The 26,584-nt window shown below is 42.2% G+C and overlaps 1 protein-coding gene across 4 annotated transcripts in view; it reads left to right on the top strand.

Moving 5' to 3' along the window:
• Positions 1-210: 210 nt before the first annotated feature.
• Positions 211-26,584, top strand: part of TGFBR3 (transforming growth factor beta receptor 3) — a 120,164-nt gene continuing 93,790 nt past the window's right edge. For 3 of the 4 annotated variants that reach the window (XM_030494307.2, XM_030494306.1, XM_030494304.1), the window contains exons 1-2: positions 211-426; positions 14,396-14,571. In XM_030494307.2, the coding sequence (XP_030350167.1) occupies positions 14,511-14,571 (61 nt within the window). In that variant the 5' untranslated portion in view covers positions 211-426; positions 14,396-14,510. Of the gene's footprint in view, positions 427-2,060; positions 2,196-14,395; positions 14,572-26,584 lie in introns of those variants that run through there. The other variant, XM_030494305.1, reaches the window with a different exon arrangement.

The raw sequence follows: 26,584 nt of genomic DNA, 5'->3' as shown, positions 1-26,584 counted from the left end.
CATGTTTCTTAAGGCCCTTTTTAAGACAGGAAAGGCCGCAGCGATGTCCGAGCTGCGCTCTCTCCTCTCCGGCTGCTCCCACACCGCTTCCCGCCCCTCGCTCCCCTCTGAGGGGCGGGCGGGAGCCCAATGGCGGCGCGGCCCCTCCCGCCGCCCGCCCCTCCCCGCCCCGCCCCGCGCGCGGCGCTGCCCCGCCATGGGGTTCCTCGCGAGCTGGGGGCCGGGCGCGCGCCTCCTCAGCGTCCGCCTCCTCCCGCGCAGCGGCGGCCTCGGCGAGGGCTGCCCTCACGGCCCGTCCCCTCCGGCCCCTGTCCCCGTCCCCATTCCCGTTCCCGTCCCGGCCGCCGCCGCCGCGGTAGCCATGGCGTAGCCGCGCAGCTGCGCGCCTGCCCCGGAGGGACGCGGCGAGGCGAGACCTGGTGCCAGGTAAGCGCGGCGGCCGCGACCCCCCGGCCCCCTGTGCCCGGGCGGGGTCGGGCGGAAGCGCAGGTGTCCCCCCGGACCCTGTGAGCCCGGGCGCGGCGGGAGGGTGTCAGGGTCCGGCGCGGGGCTGCCAGGCTCCGGGGTGCGGGCGGTGTGTCCGCGGGTGCGGGGAGGAGCGCTGGAGGCGGCTCGGCCGTCCGCCCCGAGCAGCTGTGCGAGCTCCGTCCGTCCTTCTGTCCGTCCGGTCGTGCGGGGGTTAAGCGCAGGGTGGTGAGGGGGGCTTGTGGCGAGTAGCAGCTACAGGTGTCCCAGCGAACGTGGTCTGTGTGGGGCTGGATGGGACGTGCCGGGCGAGTTCCTCACTGGCCCCGCGTGAAGTGCTCTGCAGATGCTGACGCTGCTGAGCGTGTCGAGGTACCGCAGCCGTAACGAGCCCAGCTGGGAGCTCGGTAATGTCCTAACAGAGTGTAAATCGAGTGTGTGTGAGAAAAGTACAAACCCCGGTAACGTGTCACTTCAGTGCTGTTTGACAGAGCAGTTGTTGGCCTGTGGGATTTACGGTTGCAGACTTTGCAGGGGATGTGCTGGGGTCAGTTCCCTGCAGCCTCCTGAGTTACACCTCTCGGAGCAGTAACAGAAGCGTGCCATTGAAGTTAGATGTAAGTTAAGGAACTTCTTCAACTTCCCTCAGTTTCAGATGTACTTGGAATTCCAGAGATACTGTCACTGAAGTCAAACAGTGCAGGAGATGATACTTCCTGTCCTTTTGAACAGAAAGGACTTCAGGTGTAGCTGTGTGTGTGGTTGTGCCTTTTCCACTGGCTGTGGATGTAACCAGATGCAAAGCTACTTCTCTCAGTTCTGTTAAGCTGTGGCTTAATTATTCTGAAACGGTTGCTCATCAGCAGAGTTCAGTTTCAATAGAAATCTCTCAATAGATTTGTAACCAGTTAGAGAGTTGGATGAACAACTGTCATGATTTTGTTCTAAGAAGGAAATTTTGCTGGTTGGGTCTGTATTTAGAACAAACTAAGTATTTATTTACTACTTTTGGGTGAGGCCAAGCAGGCTGATATTAGCCTCCAACTGGGGAGAAAACCCATAATGAGAGAGCAGCCTGCTCTGTGATTGTGGGGCCCATTAGGTTCGGCTCATGGTGACCTGGAGCACTGTTGCTGTCGTAGTCTGGCATGCGGAAGACCTTAAAACTGCGTATGTAAATACAACTTCTTACAAACACAAACTGTGTTTATTTATCACTTCTTGCTAGGAATACTTTATTTCCCTTACAGTCCACGTTTGCTTCAGTGAATGCCAGGGACAATGTAAGTTGCTTTTAATTAGCACTGCACAGGTGCCCTGTCAAAAGCGTTTCCAACAGGAGCGTTAGCAAAATGTTAATGGCAGATGCTTATTCCTTTGAAAGGCTGCAGCTGAACCCATGTGAGCTTGCACAGCTTGAGCCCTAGCTAAGGAGGAACCTGGGCTGACACCAGTGGCTGCAGCCGGTGCTCGGCATTCCCGGCTGGCTGGGGGAGGAAGGGAGGGACGGGTGTTGGAGGGGGAGCAGGTTGTTGGCTTCCTTCAGTGAAGAGTCCTTTACTCTGAATCTTGCTTCCCCCAATTGTTTGCTATAGTGCAACCTTGTTAAGTTTAAAGTGACACTTCAGATTTTTCTCTTCTGCCATGCTTTCTCTCTCTGGGGACGTCCTGTTTGGTTGTTGATTCTGATGCATGTTTTGGGTCTCTGTGGCATCACCTAGTCAGAGCATGTAAATACTACCCATCGTGGGTGTGATTTCTTTTAAACAGTAAGCTTCAGGTTTTGTTCTCTGGCATGCGAAACATCTTTTAATACCTCAGCATCTTGATGCCTACCTCTAGGAACAGTGTTTTGAAGTTAATTGCTAAGCCAGCAGGGGGACCACAGATCTCGCTGTCTATGAGGTCTCTGTTCTTAACTACACTTGCAGTTTGTTAAAACGTTGGGCCTATACTTTCGATAGTATTTCCTTAGAAGATTATTATCAATTTACTTGGAAAAAAACCCATACGTTGGAATAAACACATCATTTTTGAATGTTTGGTATTAGTTTGCTAACAGGCATGTCTCCCACTCTTCTGAATGGAATTTTTGTCATATTAGTCAGAACCAAACTTGAAAAAAAGCATTAGAGGTTTATCTAAGTGAAGACAAAGCTCTTTGAAGATGTTTGAGGTGAATTAATTAAAGAAAAATAAAAAAGATGTTTTGAGTAATCCTGTAAAGTTTTAGATAATGAACTAGACAAAATATTTCCACAGTAAAACTGTTGCTGCAGCATGTTTATGGTTGTACATAGAACTCTTGAAAGCTAAAGTTGAGTTGCAAAAAAGCCGTATTCTCACAAGAAACTATTCCTAGTATTTAGGGTTTCCATAAGAGAGAGTATTTTTAGCTATTCTCTTAGGTTTTAAGAAGTCAGTACTTAGCTTATTTTTGTAAAGGTCAAGTGACACTCCCAGCACAGATCAATAATAAGTTTTCTTTTTGATTTGTATTGGTGTAACAATCGATTGCGTCTTTTGTGCGAGGAATACCGAATGCAAAGTCTCGTGCCCAAGAAGGTCACCTGGATGACTTGCATTGATCCTTATTGCTTTCTAGTCTGCAAAGCCTGAGTCTGGTGCAGCCAAATGGCAAATACCTAAGGTACGAGTATACAAACAGATTGCTGAATGCTGAGTGAAGAACGGGAATTTGCAGCATGTCAGCTATTCCCCAGTAAGAGCCAGGGAACGGGCTCTCACCCTGCAGTAAATGTGAGGTATCTTGCTGTTATACTTGGGCTTAAGCTGTCTTTCACTGATGCTGGGTGAAAACATGCCTGGGAGCATATACCATGGAGTAGCTGATTTGGTACTTGTGAGCGATAGCGATTGTGTATTCTCCTAGCATCAGGAGAAGTGGAGACAACATCTAGTTCAACTGAAATGAACAGTTGCAGGTCAGGTTTAAAGGAAGAGATGCAAGCTCCTCTCGTTCTGGAATGGCACTGCCTGAATATTGAGGTATTGAGTGCATATGAATTTTCCTGCTGTTCTTTTGGTGACCATGTGTATACGTATCCCAATGGCCATGCCTTCTTCTCCAAGATAATGTGACATTGCCTCTTACTGAAGGTAGAAAAAGGTGCATGCTAAGTTCCACTGACAATCTCCCTCTTCCATTGTTTTTGTGGAATCACGAAACTTGCTCCCATTTACGGTTTTCTGAGATGCTGAAGTATGTGATGTGTAAAGTCAAAGTGAGATTTCTGTGTGAATGTCCTTTGAAAAGAGCACTGAAGCTTTGCCTAAGTTGTCTTAGAACTCTTTTGTTTGATATCTCCAATAATATTCTGTTCTCAATTAAGATCTGAATTACCAAGTCTTGGGCAGTTGTAAATCTCAGAAAATACTCTGTGGGACACTGATTGCAGATATCTTTGCGATCACATTACTTTTGATCTAGTTCCACAACATATTTGTCTATTATACATAGGCATTTCTTGGACAGCAGTAATATTTGTGGTGATTAACAGCAGTATGCTAGTTTTTAGCCACTTCATGAATAGAAGCATGTTTTACCATAAAAATATACTAGCAAAGAAGCAGTGCAATTGGAATTGCTTTATCTGTAACTGTGGATTCACATTTTTATGTGCTGGCAGTCGTCCAATAGAGCAGCATTTCTTGTGCTATTACAGCAACAATTAACTCTGTGGTAGCCAAAAGGAAATAGATTTACACATCTCTGGAAATCACTGAAAGAGGGACTTTAAAGCTGCTACTTCGTGTATATCCCACATTTTTTATTTCCACTCTGGCAAAATAGATTTTTTTTTTAAAGAAGAACAACTTTTAAGACCTTGAGTATCTAAATAGGTTTGTCAAATTCAGCAGAGAACAGTTTCTATATTGCCCTGTAGCTGTTAATATTGTTGTACTCCTTACAAATACTGATGTTTGGCAAAATGTGCTATTTTATGTGGTATTTATAATGAAATAAATGAATTGAGGAAAATGTGAAAATCAATATTTCATGTTCGGTCTGTGAATAGCATTTTAACAACAAACAGAGATAGCTCATTTTAACAAATATAATTGCATTACATTTAGCACTTTAATAGTCTGTCTAATTTCAATACACTCATTGGCCAAGTTCAGATTTATTTTTTCTTTCTGTCTCAATATGTAAGATTTTGGGAATCAGCTGGAGAGGGCCCCTCTTTTAGATAAGTTTAGTTGTGACCTTGCAAGAGACCTATTTAGATTGCAGGAGAATAGCTTATCTAGAGGTCATGGGTCTGAAACAGGTTAATTATAGAGCTAACATGTATAGGTTGTTTTTCTGCACGGAAGGCAATAGGGGCTGTGATATATAAGCTGTCATTAGTGATTCTGAAAAAGAATAAAGAATGCCAATGCACTTATGCTCCGATTTCCTTTGTAAGCACGGGCATTTTCTGTTGGACACCAGTGTGCGTTTATTGTGAGTTGGGGACAAATAAAAAAATCCCAACCTATCCAGTGAGCTGAGTGTATAGTATAGATGTGCTGAATACATGTATTTCTTTGCCAAGAAGCTGGAGGTGGATTGAAGACCTCTATGTCCTCTTTCGTCCTAGATTTATAGAAGTTGTTTGTTAGACTAGAGCCGTATTTTACATGTGATTGAGAACTATGGTAGTAGAACATGCCAGTGATGTGTGTCTTGATTGAAACAAATCCTCATCACAGTGCTTACGAATGATAATTTGTTATGAATTTTTTTTCCCTCATCCTGAATGTGTTTCTCTGCCCAAGAAATTAAATTCCACTGGTTATCTGGCTGACAACTGGGGAGAGGGTACATTACCCCTACACAAAGCGAAGCAGCTCCTTTTGACTCATTCTTTGAACTGTGAGGCAGTTTGAGGCCTTCTCTATTTGTGTGGGAGAAGTTTCTTATCTTCCAGGTTCACATCTGCAAATGTAGTGGCTAACAGCTAACTCTAGATAAATGCATTTATCTTCTTGTTTGGCAACCCAAAGAGATAATCTGTTAATCTGCCTTCTTTCTTGAGTGTGCTTTATTCTAGAGAGCAAAATTCAGTACCCTCCTTTCCCCCCCCTTCCCCAAAATTTGGTTTTGATAATGCATGTGGTTAACTTTAAAGTACCTACTAGTTAAAATATTAAGCTGTTACTTTACATCTTAGAGTATCTTGTGGCCAGTGGCAATGGGAAGGGCTGATTTGTATCACCTTGTCCAATTCCCCTGTAATGGGAAATGCTGGTTTTCGATCCTGTTCAATTTGCTGTCCACCTTTCTCCTCTCCTCCCTCTTCCCCCTCCCAGAGGATTGCACCCTTATATAGCAGGTTTATGCTTAATGCTATGGTCTTGCTTTTCAGTATTACCCCTTGTGGGTTTCTCACGATTAACCCAGAGACTTTCAGGTATTTTTGGGCCATGGTTTCAGAACCACTTTTCTAAATGTTTAAGGGTCATTTCAAGATTTTAAATCCAGCTGAGATTGATTTTACTTTTTTCCGATAGGAAGGTTCCAGCTGGATTATTTCTAGATACTAGAAATAATTATCTATTATTTCTGTTATTAAGGGCTAAGGGTTTGCAGTTTAGTCGTGAAAAAAACACAGCATCAAGCACTCACTGACAGAACAATTTGCTGAAAGCTTTTACCCTGAGTGGAAGAAGCCTTGCTGAGTTGTTGGTAACTTTCCTTCCTGCTGCGGCTCCTTCTCCACAAGGAGATACCTTCCCTAGAGTTATATCTGTCTTGATAGGTACATTAGAGCTGTTATCTGTTTAGGTTAGGTGTGCAATTAGAAACGGAGCCAAGTAAAACCTAAGATAAATGAGATTTGTTTGAGGTTGTTGGCTGCTACTGTGTTTGTGTAGAGTAAGATAGTCCAGTGCCAGGAAACCTATTATGTTTCCAATTAGAAACCATAAAAAAATAAAGTAATTAGGCCATATAAATTTAACTATGAGGAGGAAAAGTTGTAGAGTTTTGTTTTGTGCAATTTACGATCATCTTGTTCAGCCTGAAGATTCCTGTGCTCTAGAAATGTTTTTAGTTCAGGGTAAGCTTTTCAGAAACAGCAAGTCCCATTTAAAAAACATTAGCCTGGCTCCTGTTAGTTGTGGTGAGATATTACTGGTTGAGTTCATTTGGTACCCAAGGTTTATTTAAATGTAGATAGGAGAATCATAGATTTCTTGGGCTCCCATGAAAACTTTAACCCAGTCTTTATGTATGTACCTTTCTAGAAGTCTCTGCTTTTTGACTCCTTGCAGTACCTGAATGTTCACCAGGAACATGGCATATAATTGTGCCACTGGTATTCCCTGACAGAAGAGCAGTGGCATGTTTTTTATCCATCATTAGAAGATGGAAGCAGAACTCCCTAAACCAGTGTTGTCTTCCTAGATGGTTGTTATGGGGAGGCTGCTGTGAGCACATCAAGGTCCTGCTACCACTTTTTTGACTGTGAAAGAATAGACTGTGAGTTGCACAGAAAATGTGGGGCTGAAGCTGGTACTAGATTGCAGATTGCTGGAGCCATGATAGTGTAAGAACAGTACAGCATCCCAACATCTTGTTTTCCCCCTTCCCTTTAGAGATGGTCTGAAACAAGATGCCCCCAAGTGCTCTACATTAAAGTAGAAAAGATCTGATTTGGTATTCAAGTTAAACGTAGGATGCTGGTCTTGTTAAACTCTGTCTTCAGTGCCTTGTGTGCTTCCTTCTGTATGGATATGGTAACCTCTAGGAATTTCTGCTGTTGTCAAAAAGGAATCTGTTCCAGCCTTCTCCTCGTGGAAGAGTCTTGTGAACTCCCTCCACCAAAAGACTCCCAAGTGCACTTCCTTCCCTTCCACCTATTGAAAGCCTGCTACATCCTGATCCTGTAAGAGGCTATTCTCTTGTTTACACTTGGTAAGCAAAACCTTGCCCCTCAGCCTAGGAAGATCTAGCTGCATACCTGCCTGTGTTTGGGGGAAGGGAAGTGCTGGGAACATAGAACAGAATGATTTTTATCCTGTTTCTGTAGATCGTCTCTTTTGTGCTATATTGTGCAATGATTATTCAGCTGAAACTTCCACAGTGTCTGGTGCCATGACTTTATTTTTCTGATCTAAACTCACAGCAGTTCAAGTCAGGTGATGAAAAAGAAACATGTTAGGCAGCTGAAGGGGAAGTTGGTTATGAAATTATACTGATAACAGACACCCTCATCCAAACCAGAGCTTCATGCCAGCTGTGCCAGCTGTGGGCAAAATACGTACCAGGTAACAAAACCAACCTTGGTGAACCGTTACTAAAAGGGTGGAATGGTTTCACATCTTTTATGGACTCATTTGTGTATATTTTGTGGCTTCCTGTAATTTGGCAGGCTGCATTGTAATGCATTAATAAGAAAATAAATAAACAAAATGTTGAAACAAAAGTCACATGGAATAGAGGGGCACAATTGCTAAATGGCATAAAACATCTTCCCTTGGCGCTTGGCCAGTTCCCATAGCCTTTAACTGTGACTTGTTGAAATGTCCCATTACGAGCACAGCAGCATGTGAAGTGCAGCCCATCAGAGTTAGTTCTTCCCTGGGCTTTTGATATGTCAGGACTTTTTTTCTTGATTACTATTCATATATTCCCTGAAATGAAATCACTTTGATTCTAAAACAGAATCTGTCCCCTTAATGGTTTATGAATAAGTTACTGTTTTGAGTTCTGAATGGTGGAACTTCATGTATATGCCTTGGACGTAGGCATTAAAAAAAACAGATATAAATTTTCAGTTCCGCATTAATATTTTCTAACCCTATTAGCTTTCTGACCTGCATGTGTCCAAATCATGCAGAACTGACAGAGGATAAATCTGATCTAATAAAAAAGAAATCTGCTAAAATGCATATTTAATCGGAGTAGGGTTATAAATAAACTCTACAACTCTAGGAATAGAAGAGGTTTTGAAAGAGCTGCTGGTGTAGTTAACCATTTGTGGGGGTTTGTTTTTCTTTTACTGAGCTTGAGCTTGATTACAAATGATTGCCTTTTTCACTTCTGCATGGCCTGCAAGTATTCATAGGGAACCAACATGGAGCAATGGGAGAAAACCTAGTTGAGTGAAATGGTTGCCATGCATAAAGCAAACAAACAAAAAGTGAAAAAGCTTTGGCTGTGAAGGCTGCCTTGGATGGCCTAGAAACTTGGGTTCACGTTGCTATGGCAAAACAACAAAAGGGACAGATCCTGCTGGCTTCACTCTAGTATCCCCATGCACTTCGGTGGGACTTGTGATGTGACTTAGAGGAGGAGGATTTTTGGCTCGCTTTGCTAGAGAAGTTGTTTGTTATCAGTGTTGTAGAGAGCTGTGCAACCTCTGGCACCGTGCATGGAAAGAGGAGGGAATTACCAGAGTCCCTGTTGATAAGGAGGAGAGGAAGTGGAAGTTATTCTTCAGGCAGTTAAGGAAAAGGTTAGACAACAAGGAGGATAGAGTTAAGGCAAGGGAAGAACTTGTATGGGAAAGGTAGGTGGTGATTAAAGAAACAGATGGTGACTATTGGGGAAAAGGCTTAAGGGAACAGAAATAAAAGGGAAAAATAAAGCAATAAGAATGCAATTCAGCAATAAATGTGGCAAATTCCTATGGTATAGAAGCCTTTTAATAGGAAACAGAAACACCTCCAAATCTGTGGCTGTGGCCACTTGCAGGCACATATATTGCTAGGTGGGGCTGTGCAGAGAAGCTTTGAAAAAGTAGGCAAAATTAAACTGACCAGCAGAAGACCAGTGGTAAAAACTGAAACTAAGGCGACCGCTGATGCCAAGAGTAATTTGTAATGGGTGTTTTGCTAGAAGTACAGAAACAGCCTGAGTAGAAAGTTGCTCAAATGTTTTGAAGACAGAGCTTAATCCTAGGGCTTACACTTTGTCATTTTCATTTGTAGAAATTCACATTTAGAGCAGTGTCCTGTCCCTCTTATGTATTAAAATACTCATGGACATTAGAGGCTCCTCCTTCAGACCACATTAAAACCTCATACTTCCTCCTCTTGTCCTCATGCGCTTCAAAATGTGTTTCCCCCAATCTTCTTTCAAACATAATAAAATCTAGTAGTAGTAAGATTCTTCCTGATGTTCCCGGTAGCACTCATTCCTGATTGCATCTGCAAAATGATACTTCTCAACAAAATTGGCTCTTTTGTGCCTTTTAGACCATCACTTTTTTTCAGGACCAGTGGCCTTTGTGACAGCAAACTGCAGGGAAAATGTGCCTCTTAGGCAGAGTCTCCAATGGCTCTGGCTGCAGATGCCCTCTTTTGCCAGCTTTTCTTGCAGCTCGTAGTAGTATAAAGCATTGGCATGAAATGTTTAGAAAACCTGAACTCTCATGTCATCTTCTCTTCCTCTTCTTCATTGGGATTTTTTTGGTTATACTTTTAATATGCCCTTTCGTGACCTCGGTTACAGAAATAGCCACCCGGACATACCCCAAAGGAAAAGATGATTCTCTTGGAAATTTCTTTTGAATCTCCAATGGGCTAGCACTTGTGTTTGCTGCTTGGATAAATAGTTTAGGTTCCTGATCCTTTTGCGCAGATTTCTTCTTTCATTTCAAAGGAAATGTCCCCCTGTTCTGTGGACTTTCGTAGTTTGCAGGTTTCACATTGAAGCAAAATTTGGCATGTTGTGCACCACAGCTATATTTTGACTTGTTTCTTTTTGGTACTGGCAGATGGTCAAATAATAGCAGCTTCATAGCTGACATCTATCACAGGTGAGGATGATAAGGTTTTCCAAAATACTGACAAATTGCCTGCTTATAACTTTATTCTTAAATGAATTACTAGTAGTCTTTTTTCTGTGCGTTTTGACTAGAATTGCTGCTGTGTAGCTGGCAGTTTGGATATCATCCGTCCTAAATTCATGAAACTTGCTGTCAGTTTGTCACCTTTTCACATTGTTTTTCAAGATTTGGAATTTGCCCTCCTTTTTAAGTTTGTGAATGCATATCTTCAAGCAAGTGATCTCTTTCTTTAGAAAACCCTTCCTAATTTTAAGTCTCCACTATTTCACCCTTCATGAGCTGGCAGAATCAGTGTAGAAGCTTAGGGCTTTCCCTTCATATACTGCCTGCTCCGACTTACACCTTGTAAAGGTTAGGGGCTTGTGGTAGGAATCAAATGACTCTCTTGGTTTTACAAAGAGATGGCAATGTGTGTGTTCTCTCTCCCTTTTAAATAACTTTTCTCAAATCAAAGTTGAATGGTGGCCTGGGTTCAGCTGTAGCAGTCATTGCACAAATGGTAACTGGCCTTTTAACATCCATAGGTTGTTGGCACAGAATGGGATTCTTGTCAGCGTTGCTTGATCTCCAGTTCTTTCCCTGTGCTCCCTATTTCTAAACAGCTGTGTGCCTTACAAAAAGCTCACTGAAGAATGAGGTTCATGCTGGTGGAAGAGTGATCTAAGTAAAGGCTTGTGTTTTCCTGTTTAGTTTATTAGTGAGTATTTGTGCTATAGTTGCTCTTCTGATTTCTGTTTTGTTTGTTGTTGAAGGGTTATACATCAGGAACTCAAGTGTCAGAGTTCTTATGAACAACATCTTGCAGGACATTGTGGTGGTCTTTTATAGCTGACACTGGCTAGAAACCTCAAGATTTGCCCTATTTGGTGTTTTTTCTTTATGGCAGCATTTAAAAATGGAGTTATCAGCCGAATACTCTCACTGAGTAGTTTTCTTTTTATCTAGAGAAATAGCAAAAAATGATTCCATCTTACATTTGACTTCCCAAATGATGTTCACTATAGAATCATAGAATGGTTTAGGTCGGAAAAGACCTTTCAGATGATAGAGTCCAACTGTTAACCCAGCACTGCCAAGTCTACCACTAAGCCATGTCCCTAAGTGCCACATCTACATGGTGATGCAGCTTTTATTGTTCAGGGGACAAGGTAGCGTATAGAATTCTTATTGCCAAAACCCACTTCGTTTGTCAACATGAAATACACGTTGGCTGGAAGGGACTTGCAGAGACTAATTCTTTCTAGCCTAGACAAGGTCCATGTCACCATTAACAGCACCAGTTGCCAACTCCCTGTGCTTGACTGGCCAGTGGAAGTCATGAATTCCTTATGGCTTGCCATTCTGGCATGAAACCTGGGGTTTGGATTTTCAGGTTACCTGAATACCTTCTGTATTACAGGATTAAGGTTACCTTCTGTATTACAGGATTGCCCAACACTTGTCAACAATTTATTATTCCTGTTTACCTTAATTTACCACAAGGTTTGATATCCCTCATGGATTTGAGGGTTTAGCTATATAACCTTACACTCTAGGGAGAGATGTGAGATATCTAGGAACTCCCTGAATGCTTCCAGTAGGTTCAGGATGAGTAATTTTTACAAGCCTTATAAATTGCCCAAGGAAGCTGCTGTTTTCTGAGGTTTTCCTGTTTTGAGCTCTCTCTAGAATTGTGTTTGTGTGTGTGTTCATCCTTCTCCAGAACTTTTTTCTTCAAAATGAATCCATCTTCTACTAAATGTTGTGGAAGAAATCTTTAGGTAAATCATGCTCATTTGGGTTTTTAGGGTGGACTGTTGCTGCTTTAAGAGGCTGTGTTGTTTGTCTTGCTCTTAATGATAGAAATTCGTTGCAGTGTCTTACTACCTCAGTCGTATTGTGTGGTGGTGTTGGTCCTAGCAAAGAATAGTCTGTGCTGGAGAACTTGTAAGTGATGAAACATTCAACCTCACTAACAGTGCTACATTTTAAGATAGAATAAGTGAAATGATACAGAAGTGGTGGTGTTATGTGGATGATATATAAGTAGGTATTTCTTTTTTATTTATTGAAACATTTTTCTCTTAAATTAATTAATCTCTTTTCCTAAATTCATGGTCAACTTCGAAAAGGATAATGCATGGCAGAGAACAAAAACGCAGTTTGGGGTTGGCTTTGTGGCTAAGGTTACTTTAAATGTCCCAGGATAGGCTCTTAATTCTTGGGGTCAAAGTTTTAGGTTAGTATGACTAAATATTTTCACAGATTATCACAGTCTGAATTTGATGGAAAAGTTTGGGGTATCCAGTCAGACATTAATCATACATAACTTCATGAATAGCAGATAACAAGATACCCAGATCTTTTTTACACTGTGCAAAGTGACGTGTACCTCTTCAGAATGAAGACTAAACTCCTTTTCCCCAGATTAAGCACCAGCAGGTAGAAGATAAAGATTACTAGGCAGTGTTAGCAGAACTAGCGTTTCTCTTCATTCACTGTTGTGGTACGACAATGTTTCTGAGCCAGTGGAAAGGGAGGCCGTGAGGAGTTACACATGAGAGAGAACCAGTTACACATTTTCAGCCTAAAATATCATGTCAAAAGCCAGCAGGGAACAAAAGTAAATGTGTTCCTTATGGGATGCTGAGCTTGAAAGTGACCTGCATGAAACCCTGTGTTGTGATAGATATTCAGCTCCTTTCTTGCCTCATTCCTGTCCTGTGGCAATGTGGTGTCTGGGTGCTCCAGCACCCTACAGAGCCACTCCCAGGCTCTTATTCCATGCAGGTAGGATCTGGGGCACTGCCAAGACCTGTCAGAGGTGCTAGGAGCTGGGTGCTGAGGGAAAGATCTGCTGGAGGCCATAGTTCTACCCTTGGGCACCAACAGCCCTTTCCTGGTGCGTGGCTGCAGCTCCCTCTTCACAGGGCACTGCTGGCTCTGCCAGCTAACCTGTGGAGAAGCTCTGCAAAGGAGTTTCTAGTGTCTTCCTCGTAGGCATAGCAGTGCTGTGAGTAGGTGTCTTGAAGTGCAGGTCTAGGTGCAGGTTTTCCTCATGCAGACTTGATTGTGCGCAGCACATGCTGTACAACAGAGCCTAGCCTTTTGTCTTTGCACTTCAGTCCAGTTTAGTGTCAGCGAGAACGTTTTGAACGGTATTCATGTTGTTGCGGTTCAGATGTTGGTCCTGACTCAACGTTCTGCTCTCACTTAGCCCCGTGATGGTTGTTACTAATTGCCTGCATTGCTTTGTGGTGAGTGTTAGTGGTTGCTGGGGCACCATCTGTTACTGCCTGCTCCTGAAGGCTAATAGTGAAGTAAAGTAGGTAAGATTTGTATTAGATTGAATACAGTACCAACATCCTGGTTCCTTACCTGCTTGGTCTATAGTCTCATTCCAGACCTCTAAATGACTGAGAATAGATTAAAAAAGTGGAAGAGGATATTGCACATCTAGTTAGTGTTTCCCCTCAAGAATCTGCAGTGTGCATTCTGTGGTCAGAATTTCCTATGCTTTTAATGCCCGTGGGCATCAGCTGTATCAGCTGTATCGCCATTTGTTTGTATAGCATATTTAAGTTGTTTTACTGACCTGGTATATCATGTCTTGAAATTTCTTAAAATAATAATTCTGACCAGCTTTGTGTTTATTGTCAAGTGGCCTTGAAGAGTTTTCATAATTTGTGATACTGAGAAATAATGAGGTAAATCTATTGTGTTACTGGTAAACCAACTAAAGCACACGTGAAACATTGTGGTGTAATAAAGGTAACAACAGATAAATAAGCAAACTAATGTTTATATATCCCAGAGAAGGTCTGAATACTTAAAATAAACGTCTGAAGCTACGAGTACTATTGGCAGGCTTCAGTTGACAGAAAGAACTCTGGGGTTTCACTTCCAAGAAGATCACAACTTGCCCAATGTAGAATATGAAAGAGCAGCAGCTGCACAGAAGTGCAGGAGAGGGAAGAGTGCCGAGGTGTCAGTACCTGGGGTATCTGGCAATGTAAAATGGACTCCTTTAGCAGTCCTTAAAGAAAGAATTCTGTTTCTCTTATTACAAGAGAGATAATTTTAAATACCTGTTAACGCTTCTGTAAGTGATATTTGTATTCGAATGTATTTTTACTTTTTTTCTGTAGGCAATTAAAAGTCTGGAAGATTTGATTTCAAAACATACCACAGATTTCAAAGGAAGTAAATCTACATGAAGAGCTACAAAGGGAGCTGATTTGAGAAGATACAGCATTGACAAAAATGTCTTCAAGTTGTGCGACTTCAGTGTTTGCTTTGATGATTTTGTGCTTTGCAGCTGCAGGTAGGTGGCATTATGTAAATCATACATTCATTGGAACTTATTGTATATATTCAGAATTATTGATCAAAAATACTTTTTCATGCTGGAAAAATGTAGGTCAGCTGGGTTTTATATAAACTATTGTGATTATAACTGCTGGTACGGTGATGTGAGGAACAGTGCTGTTCCTGTGAGAGCGTTTTCTTGCACCCATTTTCCCCTTTAAAATCATTAAAGAACTGCAGTAGTAAATGTAAATTATTCTTGTAATTGTTTATTTAAAAAAATTAAAAAAGAGAAGTGTGTGGTGCACATAGATTATAAAGGGGAAGGTTGCTGTGGAAGCCTTTGGGAGTGGAAGCAGGGTAGCTCTGCCAGTATGTGATGCTGTGGAGCTATTAGCTCTGCCAAGAGGCTGGATTTGCTCCCTTGGATGCAGGGTTGTGCTGGTGAAGCTGAGCTGGGGTCTCTCTCCAGAGCTGGGCTGAAAGGGTCTACCTCTTTTCAGCTCAGTGCTGCCTTCAAGGGCTGTAATCTAGAATGAAGTCCCCTTTATTTTAATCCATAAAAATAAAAACTCTGTTACAGTAACTTGTGACAGAGAGAGATCTGTACAGTTCAAGTACCTATATTGTAGTTTCTTCAAGTGCTGAAGTGATTCTTCTTGGTATGTTTGTTTATCAAACTTCTTCCTGTGGTTGCAAGGGGAAGCCTCTTCTTATGTGTCCAGCATACAGTGTGGGTCATTGGAGAGGAGGCCAAGTGGATATACAGTTAGTCAAAATGAGATAGTGGGAAAAATGGACAGCGGACAGATGGCTTGCTTAAATTTGAGATGTCCTCACCGTGGAAAAGATGACCAGCTTTGGAAGAGACAGGGCTGAGCAATTAAATGTGTTACAATTTGGCTTCTTTTCATCGTCAGCATGGAAAACTATGTTGTTTCAAGCCCTCAAGCCTTGTGGGACTTTCTCTGGGCTTGACCTCCTGAGGGCATCCATCCAACATTAGTAACTTCGATTGTTTAATAGTACATGATGCTAAGGTTTTGCAATCGCTTCATTCCAGATGAACTTGTAGCAATACAGGGTGTGTCTGAGTGCGTCTGCGGCTTGAGCTGAGGATGTGAATGCTGGTCTTGGCTGAGAAGAGTGATTGCTGGGAGTGAATCTGAGTTTAGAGATGCGTAAAAATCGGCTTTAAAAGAAGGTGCCAGTGAAGAAAATAAAAACTGTTTTAATTGATCACAACCACAATTCCCTTTCGCTGCTGAAAAGATTGCTGGTCTAAGAAGTCAGCTTACCTCTTAATGCCAGCTTTAACTAACCCACTAATTTAAAAGTGTTACCAAGCATAGTACTGCTGCTAGTTATTAGCATGTCTGTCCTGAAGTTTATTGTGGTTTTTTTGGTTTTACTCCCTAGTTCTCTGTTTTCCTCTGGCAGCTATTCTTGAAACAAACTCTTAAAAAGGCACTATGGCCTTGGATTTGATCAGATGCTTATTCATAAGTAGACTAGTAGAACAATTTTGGCTGGAAGTGACCTCTGGAAGTATAGTCCAGCTCCCTGCTCAGAGCAGGGCTAGCTTCAGTTATTTCTTTTTTGGAGACTCATTCTTCCCACTATCTGCATGGGAAGAAGATAGCAGAAGGGAATGGAAAGGGTCACAGTTTGTTAGGAGGAGGTGAGGGAGCACTGTGATTGTGGTTTCGCACTGTACCTGTCCTGTGGGTTTGGTTTTCTTCCATGCTTTTTATTTTTGCAATAAATTCTTAATGAGAACATCTACTTAATGTCCTTTACAGAGTACAGTAAGATAAAAGCAATAAAGAACTGATGGACTCTGATGAAGTGCATGTGTGTGGGAGAGATCTCAGGCTGATCCTTACAACCAAGGAAGGACTGTTCTCTGAAGGTTGTTTAGATAGAGCTTTTGCAGTGTTTTTCTGTTAGTAGTCCTGTTAACCTAAACAATTATACTTTAAATGCAGGGAGTTTGTGTCTATAGGCAAAATAGAGGTGGGAGCAAGCAGCACGTTCTAGTCGTGTGGCAGATGCCCGTGAGCTGTTGTCAGCATGATGGCCAGGGGACCGCAGGCTCGGCTCTTAGTTGCCAGTGTACAAAACCCCTGCTTGTTCACGCTTGAACCATTACCAGGCCAGTATAAATAAAACTGAGGAGTATAAATAAGACTAAGAAGTATAAATGAAATCCCCGCGTGCCTGTGGTGAAGCCTGGGGGAGGCAGGGGGCAGCATGCCACCTCCCGAGGGTGTTCAGTTTTATATATTGAGCCTTTTTCCAGCTAACTCCTGGTTTCTGAAGCAGTGAGGCTGCTGCAGGAGAACACACCTTTCTCTTGTTTGCCAGTCCTACACTGACACTGCTGCTGTTGGTCTAGGTTTTGTTGCTGGCATTCCAGTACCTTCAGCATTGTTATCTTTTTAGATAGAGGTGATCTTCTAGACAGAATCTGTGTTCATGTTTTGTTTTCTTTCCATTCTTGCTTTTTAAGGTACTAATGTGTGAAATCTATCTCAAAAAATCCCTGCGTGTTGGATGGCATGATGCACAGAGATGCATATTCAAACCCAAGCTACAAAATTGCATGTTTTTCATGATAATAGCTGGAAGAATACACCTCACTAATGTTGCATTGAAAACGGTCTGCATAAGTATTCAAAGAATATTTGTCTATTCCTCTACCCCCTCTTACTGCTCAGATGTATGTAGCTAAATGCTTACCTGAATCTGATTTACTTTTAGCTTGTACACAGATTTCTTGTAAGCTCTTATTTACACAGTTTTAATTGTACAGGAAAAGGCTGCAAAGAAAACCTTGATTACTATGAGCCTTTTCTTCCCCATGGAAAGTCCAAGGAAGGATGGAGAGGAGAACTGCTGGCAAGCTACCTGCCCATCTGAAGGAATTATGTTTTTGAAGTGGGCTTAAACTAAGGTCTGGCAACCTGCAGTAGGAACTCCACATAAACACTCAGAACTGCACACGCTACAGCCTTGGATAACCTCATAAGCAAGTCTGGCTTTGTAGTCTTAGGAGCAAAAATATTCTGTCCTAATGTGGCTTAAATCAAAGTCTGAAATGTATTTATTTTACTTGCTGGCAAATTTGTGCAATTGGGTGCATGATGTCTGTCTGATTGGAGGGCAGCTGAAACACATAGCTGCCCTAGACCCTGAGGGCCAAACCTTCAACAAGCTAAGTTCTTCCACAAAGGAATGGGAATGTGTTTTAAACTACTTCTTTTTTTTTTTCCTTTTTCTTTCCTGCTTTACTGTTGCGCTGGAAAGAAGATAGAAAGGTGATGGAGCCTGCAGATGGGCAGTGGCCCAGGGTCTCATTCCAGCCTCCTGGGGTAGATCCACCGGCAGTGCAAATCATTCCTGCTGCTGACAAAGCAGCGCAGCCGTGGTGTCGATACCAACCTGAATTCACCCATGCAGCTGTATTCTCCTTCCCTCATATTTGGTGTTTCCTGTGCCTTCCTTGTAGACACCTCTCTCCTTGTGAAGCCCTCCTGTAGGGGCTGTAAGGGTTCTTGTGAAAGGTTCAGAGAAATACTAATTAGGAACCACTGATCAGCTTTTAAGGGTGGAAATTGCTCTGATTTTTTTTATCCCTTCATGGAGTTTTGTGGTTGTGGTCAGGCTGATGGAGAGACTGTAAGAACTGGGTATATTGAAGAATTTACGCATTTACTGTAAGACTGCGCATACTGGTTTATCTGCTTATTTTAGGTCTGTCTCTATGGTTTTCTTTCAACAGCTCTTTATTCGCTAGCTCTCTATTGTTATCCCAGCTTTTTTTCTTTCTTTCTGCATACTTGTTCTTATAAGTAATCTTGCGTTGTTCAGAGCATGTGTGCTTCATTTGCAATAAGGCTCTTTGCTTGTATCTAGTGTATGCCCCCCAGATATGGTGGTGATGGGTGCCATGTTAATAAGCATAACAACGGGAAGAAACAGGCCTTGTCATGACATCTTCTTTGGTTTTCTTTGAAGAGGAACTTCCCCTGACCTTGAGCATGGTGTTTCCAAAAGCTATATAGGATCCTTCAAAGTATGATAGAAAGTCCTTCCACTGGAAGGTAAAGGACATGATCTAAAAATATATATGCTGGGAGTCACTCTCACAAATTTCTTTGTTTTAAACAGTGTTTGCTGGGTATTTCCCCAATGTAATTAAATGGTAAGTTTTATTTTTTCCTCAGTATATTTGTTGCCAGAGGTGTGGGGGTTTTTGTTTGTTTAAATTGTGGTTAGAGGATGAGAACCAAGGGACAGAGGTTGACCTTGAATTATTAGGGCTGAAGTAAAGCACAGACTGTTTGCAAGCTGTGAATGGGTAGAGATTTCACTCTCCACCTCCCTTTTCCTTCAGTTCTTTCTCATAATCATTAAGCGATGCAGTGAAGCTGATCAGATGGAACTATCAGACTCAGCCTAGCCTTCTGTGGCACTCCTCTTATGTTTGAGACTGGGCACAATACTCTAGAAATGTTGTCAGAAATGCTAGATAGAGGGAAATAATAAATTCCATAAGCCTGCCGGCTACACTTGCTAATACACCCATGTGCAGCCATTCTTCTGTACCACAGGGGCATACAGCTGACTCGTGTTTTCCACTGCGGTTCACCAGAACTCTCTGGTCTTTTGCAGCAAAGCTGCTTCCTCGCCGGTCGGTCCCAGCTCCGTATATTTCCATAGGGTTATTCCATATAGGATGCAGGAATTCACGCTCGTCATGAGGGGAGAGCAGGGGTGGCTGTGAGAGGTGAGGGGAGATAGTGAGGGGAGAGCAGGGGTGGCTGTGAGGGATGAGGGGAGACTGTGAGGGGACAAGAGGGACAGCCATGAGGGAAGATCATGAGGGGAGAGGTCGGGCGGTCGTGAGGAGAGATTGTGAGGGGACAGGAGGGGCGGCCATGAGGAGTGAGGGGAGAGCAGGGGCGACCATGAGGGGAGTGGTGGGGCAGTTGTGAGGGGAGACTGTGAGGGGAGAGCAGGTGCGGCCATGAGGGAAGATCATGAGGGGAGAGGTGGGGCAGTCATGAGGGGAGATCATGAGGGGACAGGAGGGGTGGCCATGAGGAGTGAGGGGAGATGGTGAGGGGAGAGCAGGGGCAGCCATGAGGGGAGTGGTGGGGAGATTGTGAGGAGAGAGCGGGGGTGGCCATGAGGGGTGAGGGGAGAGCAGGGGCAGCCATGAGGGGTGAGGAGAGAGCGGGAGAGGCCATGAGGGGAGTGCTGGGGTGGTTGTGAGGGGAGATTGTGAGGTGAGATGAGGGGCAGCCATGGGCCGTGAGGGGTGGCCATGGGCTATGAGGGGTAGGGCCGGCAGCTCTATGGTGTGGGTCACTATGAGGGGGCAGATGAGGGGTGGCTGTGAGTGGAGATCATGAGGGGCAGCCATGAGGGGGGATCAGTTTGCCCTTAGGGGCATGGCTTAGTGCTGGGCTTGACAGCCCTGGGGTAACGGTTGGGCTCGATGATCTGAACGGTCTTTTCCAACCTGGTTGATTCTGTGATTCTATAATCAGCCAACTTTTGCCTCCATTGAAAAACCACTCAGTCCTGTCCCTTTATGGTCTGATTAGGCAGTCTTTTGGAGGACGAGATTAACCAGCAGTCTGAGCATGACTTGCAAGCTGAGAGAAGAGTTAGAGGAGCAGAGGACTGGTTTGTGTGCTGTGCCTTGCTTGTCTCCTACCTGTGCTGCTGGCATGCTCTTTTAGTGAGAGCCTGTCATGCTCTCAGTTCTGAGAAATACTAATTAAGAACCACTGATGAGCTTGTAATGGTGGAAGATGTTCTCATTTTTCTTTTTCTTTTTTTTTATCCTTTCAGCACCATGATGGTGATTTGAAGCATCTCCATGTCAGCTGCTCATCTGATAGGGAGCTGAATGATGAATTCCTGACTTCATGTCAGTCAGCTAGGTGAGATAGCTTTGAGAAGCCAAAATAGACAGAAAAAATATTGATAGTTAATCTTGATTTCACACAAAAGAAGTAATACCTTTCAAGCAGTAAATGGTATACTTAAGTGAGCAATTTAAATACAAAGACTGATCAAAACTGGGAAGCTAGACTAAATCTCTAGGTCCTCTTGAGTTATGTTTCCTTAGCACTGATGTTTGTTGATCTGTTCCTGTGTAAATGTGGGGTTTTAGTCTGGTTTTCTGCCTGTCTTTCGAGCAGCTCAATTGAGTCAGATCGTATGCTATTTCTGTGTGGTTTATGTATAAATAGTATTTTTATCTTCCAAAACCACGCAAAAATTCTGAAGAACTTTTGAGCATCAGGATACAGAGGAAGGTTATTTTAGAAGAGGTAATGGTATCACGGACTTGGAATGGTTTGAACTCAGCAAACTGCATTTTTCCTGTACCAGCAAGGCTCTGAAGCTAAAAACAGTTGGATTTCAGCAGAGTTCTGCGCCCGCATGGAGCAGTAGGATGTTGGGTTGTGGATCCTGATTCAGCAAAACAACTGAGTGTGTATCTAAGTGCTTTGCTGAAGTTTTCATTGATGGGTAAACACGAAAGTCTGGTTCTTTAACTAAAACTAACTCTGGATGATGCTGAAAGAATCCTAAGAAATATCAAGCCCATAATGCAGTACTTGTATAGATGCAGGCAAATGGCAGCGTTAGTGTCTCTGGAAGGAAGTACTCAACTGATGAAAAGTAGTTTTGCAGAAAATGTTATGGCATGGACAGGTGAATGGCATTAATCCTTGTCTTTCTATGGAAGTTTATTGAAGTTTTTTAAGGAGAAACTTGTCTTTAACAAGTCCTAAGCATCACATAATTATTATATAAATACTGTTCTAAAAATAATTCTTTTGTTTTCCAAAGGGAATTGGGATTTTGCTTTATAGATCTTTTAATATCCTTTCTGTAGTGTAGGCCCTTCTTAACTCTTTCTTAGCTTCTCCATTTGTCATTTATCTTAAAAATAACACAAATCCTTGATCTCTTTAATAAAAAAATGAAAAGAGCATATTCAGTTAACTAGAGACACTAGGGTGTCTCAACAAGAAATGGAGCATCTGCTGTTAGAAAAGCAGTTGTTACTTGCACATGAAAAATGTATTGAGTTTCTGCAAGTCATTTATAAGCTTTTTGCACTGAAATATATTTGCATGGATCAATGCTGTTGGTTTACTACTGGTTATGGTATAGTGTAGAGAAAATAGAGGGTTCGGATATATTCCTTTTCAAAGAGAAGTAATTTCATCCTCTGTAGCTAATGACAAGAAAAGGAACTGAAGCCCCTCAGGCTGTAAGTCACAGGAGAGATGAATTTGCAGTGAAAAATATATATTTAGTGCAGAGATTCTGCGCCATGTTTCATTACCTGAAGGCATTGAATTGGATTCCTCTTTGGTGTAAACTTGTTTTAAGTCAGTGGTATTTCAGCAAGGATAAATTTTGACACCAGGTGACAAAAACAAAGGTTTTAAATAACTCTGATAAAGTGTAGCCGCTCCAAGCACAGTGAGATTTTCTTCATATTTTCAAGTGTACTTTATAGGATGGAGCTATTGTTCCCTTATTGGGCAGCTGCTACGCTGTGAAGCAGTTAATAAATAATAGTTAATAATAAATAGGCAGTTAATAAAAAAAGGACTTTACCTGTCAAGAATGGAAAGAACTAAACAGGAAATGTCATTACTCTTGTATTGGAAGCAGTGCATAGAAGAAGTAACAAGTAAAGGAATTTGGAGTTAGGTGATGGGAACATTTGTAAGGTTTGTTGCTGTTTTACCTCTTCAGCAAAATTTTACTTTCCTCTGGAACAGGTTTGGTGTTTTGGGTTGGGTTTGTTGTTGGGGTGTTTTTTTTTTTTTTTTTAATTTTTAATTAATTTACTAACAGTTGAAGCCATGAGTGGGTGAAGAGTTGATTTTGTGGTTATCTTCTCATCCTCTTTTTCTTCCCTTTCTAGATCACCAAATTTGCCTTATGTCTGGAAAGGAAGGTTGATGCAGTTTGTTTTGGAATAAATAAAACTTTCCTTTATTAATTTCCATTTAAATGGAGCAACAAAACATCTGTTCTGTTAGAGATTCTCCTCAAGCTATTTTGATTCACGCTACTAAGTCAAGCTGAAATTTGGTTCCTCCACAAGGTTGTGTGCCTCAGCGGGAGTAAATGGCCACTGAGCATCACTATGTCATGGCTTCAGGCCATGTTCTTCAGGCCTCAGCAATGGTACGGAAGTGCTCTGCTGTGTCTGAGGACCGTGGTGGAGTCTTCTCCTGGCCACTGACTGACACACTTTTCACACAGCCAACTCACAGCTGCCCTGTGAGACCTGGCATGTGTGTGTGTTCACCCTGTGTGTGACTAAATGCAAATGCCCGTGTCTGAAGGACCTCTGGGAGAGGGTGGAGTGAGTTACAGGCTGACAAATCGATTCTTCCCAGCTCTGGCCTGTCCTTGGCCATGAGCAAAGCTCCTGGAGAAGAGCCCAGCGATGGCTGGATCAATTCTTCTTGTGGAGTCCCCGTGGCCTGATGGCCATAAGTGTATTAAATGCATAGGCCTAACCTATGAGCCTCAGCTTTTGACTGAAAGATGAAAGGCTTGTATCTGGATTAGTGACTTTCTCTGTGATCTCGTCACAAGTTATTTCATCTCTTAATCTTGGTCTCTTAATAAGTAAACCAGATGCGTTCTGCCCTGTCATCTTCCATGCAGGACTGTTTGGAGGGCTCAAATAATAGCTTTAAAGTAGTTGGATCACATCAGTGCTAGCTGCTGTTATCTCATTAATTCTTCAAAACCTCCCCCCTGCCCTTTTTTGGAGGCATGAAAATGGCAAAGGTTTTATTTAAAGGTCCGTCAGACTTTTTGCCTGCCTTGTTTGTGTTTAGACTCCTGGATGCTGAACTGCAGAAGTTCTTCGTGATCTCGGATAAGGAGCAAGCTGGTTGAAGTTTTGGCAAGTCATAAATTAGTTATGATGTCCTGAGGAGTGTCTTAACTGATGGAGCTGCTTCTCTTTTCTCTCTCTTCTCCTGCCATGCCAACCCTTATTTGAAAGAAAAATAAGTTAAAATTTGTATTTTACAGGCAGTAGAATCAGTCATACTCGAAGCAAGGGGGAGGGAAGTATGGAACACTCTTACTTAGCTGTAGGCAAAAAGATTTTCAGGTGAAATGTGCTCTTTTCTTGCATCATTAGAAGAAAACTTAGCAGATAGGACTACATTACATCCCATGCACAGTTTGAGCAACATGTTAGAAGTTTAATATGTGGCTTCAGTTTCTTGCATTAGGGCAGACTTCACCTTTGAAGATAATTCATTGAACTATATAATTTGTGAAAGTTACCGGTTTTCTGCCTTTTGTGCTTTGAAACATTAGATCAGTCTGGCAAAACTTCCTTTTATAGCTCTAATGAATTCAAAGCAGTAATTAATTGTTCTATGAGATATTTTCTCCTTTAGGCCGAAAAAGTAATAGGTATTTGAGAAAATTGGCAAGAAAACTGTTCAGAGATTACCTTGGATATCACTTGTCTCAGTTGCTTTTTGGAACTAGGCCAGGAGTAGTTGTTTTTCTTGCTGAAGTAGTGCCTCATGGCCATACTGAGCGCTAACATTTGATCTCTCTCATATCATCACAGAGAGAAGAGAGCTAAAATATGCATTGTAGGAAGGACTCGTTGAGGTTTTTGAAAGGATTACAATTGTCTAAACTGTAACACCTAGGCAAATGCTTCTCCAGTGCCTCTTGTTACAAAGACAGCTGACTTCAGTAATAGGTTTTATAACAAGGGGGGGAAAAAATCATGTAACTAACATGCTTAGAATAAGGAACGCTTCATGCCAGTAGCAGAAAAATAAAAGCAGTCCTGGAAAAGACCCTGTTCTGTTGCTTGTGAATTCTCTTGAAATCCCAATTCTCTTTTATTTTTTTAAATTAGCAAAGCTAGGGTTGTTTTTTTTAAGCAATTTCATGCAAAAAGTAAAACAGTGTGTAAGACCATGATGGTTGGTTTTGAATAAAAGGATTTTAAAAACTAAAGTTACTTGAATTCTAGGTCTCTCTTTCATTTACTGGATCTCAAAAGTCCATTTGCAGCAAGAAGCCTGTAGGTCAGCTCTTATGAATACCAGACTGAACTTCAACTTTATTGATATGATTCAGGAGAAAAGAATTCTAATGAAACAGTCCTGAGTATTGAGCTGCTTGGTGGTGCTGTTAAAGAAATGAAGACAACCTAAGCAGCTAATTCTTTTGGTTGTTTCAACATCACACAAGCAAAAGTTTTCAGCAAAAGAAATTGTCCAGGACATTTCAAGTAAAGGTTGTTGCTAACAAAGAAGCCCCCCTGCCTTGAGAAGAACTGGGAATGTAGCTTCCCTCTTTCTCCAAAGAAGTAATAATGCACTTACAAGGTTTTATAGGTCAAGCATTCATGTATCTGTCTATTATTTGATGGAAGTGCTCAAAGAAAGACTGAAATCAGGCTTTATTGGGGAGTATTCCTGAGCAATGAATCAATGCTTTTTTGGCCTACTGGCCTGGATTAATTTAATTAGAGCAGTAAACGTTTTTTGCTCTAATTGACCGAACTAATTAAGTGGAATCAGTTCTGATACCTTTGTTGTCTTCCTTGTTCCACTTGCTTTCCTTGACTTTTTGAAAGGAGCAATACTCTGTTGCAGTAGAAGGAATATGGTTTTCTGTAGGGCTCCTCAGTGCCAGCCTGTATGCTGGTGCCCAAGTGCTCCCTGGTAGGGTACCTTGCTGGAATGTTTCTCCGAGGATTCATTTTGCTGCTTCCTGGCCTACAAGCCCTACAACCTGGAAAGGGTTGATGTTTACTTTCTGCACAGAGTCATTACATCTTCTGCCCATTTAATCGCATTCTAAACCAGTCATTGGGTGTCTGATCCTGACATGGCCCTGTAACACTACATCTCTAGGACAATTTTATGGCAGAAATTTTAGAGCAATGCAGCATAGCTCCTGCTTCCTAAATGGAATTAATCCCAGGGTTTGTGTCCTGAAGTGGGTAACAATCAGTTATCCTGGTCTGAAGTCTTCTGATATTACTCCTCCATTTCTGAGTTGCTATTTCTTGTTAGGTCCTCCATGCTGTTTTGTTAAATAGACCATCACTGGTACAATTTGAGATTTAGTGGCAACCTGCTGTAGTGCCAGTGAAGGGGCTCGTACTCTTTCTCACTTCCCATGGGACCCTGCCATGACTGCGATGCTCTCTGTTCCCTTCCTTCCTCAGGGGTGCATTCTTCCTCCTGTGGCTCATACCTCAGTGTAACTGTCTGTATCCAAGATGTGTATTAATATGTTTTCTTAGTTAGGGTGATCTCATCACTAATGAGTATTTGATGCCTTTGTAATGCTCCTAATATACACACAGAGCAGCTGGCACAGACTTTTTAAACAACAGTCCTTGTAATCTCCTGGATAATCTCAAAGAACATTTAAATACAACAGTGCAGTTACTTTGGAAGTTTTAAATGTAAACAGTTTTTCTCATCCAATGGCTTAACACTGTGGGTTATACATGGGGTCTTTCTCTGCATTTATGGTGAACGAAAGCTGCAGTTGACTGTCCTAGGTGGTTAACTAAACTGTTCATGATTATATTAAGGGCAGTTAAAGAATTGATGAATGAGAGTACACTTCCATGCTTTATTTCTGAATATATTTGATTTGATATTGTAGCCTTGTTATCCATAGAGAAGGGTGCTTGTGCTCAACAAGAACTTCATTCTTCTTTTCCAGCCAATCTTGTGGCACTGGAAGTAGGGCTGAGAGCAGTGGGACTGCTGAGCTGCTCTGCCTTGTTTCTCTCTTGTTAGTCAGGTCTGTGCTGAGCTCAGGGGTGTGTGTGTGCTGTGTCTGTTTATTCGGTTGCTTATATCCCATTAGAAAATGGTAGTACCACTCTTCAGTTGATCAGTAGGGGATAGCTTTTATTTAAAGGATGGATAGTCAGGCTTATGCTTAACCAAGTAACTTCCCTT

The sequence above is a fragment of the Strigops habroptila genome, chromosome 8 (genome assembly GCF_004027225.2).
Source record: "Strigops habroptila isolate Jane chromosome 8, bStrHab1.2.pri, whole genome shotgun sequence".
Taxonomy (NCBI): domain Eukaryota; kingdom Metazoa; phylum Chordata; class Aves; order Psittaciformes; family Psittacidae; genus Strigops; species Strigops habroptila.
Note: the sequence above shows the minus strand (reverse complement) of the source record. Positions and strands in the feature narration are given on the sequence as shown.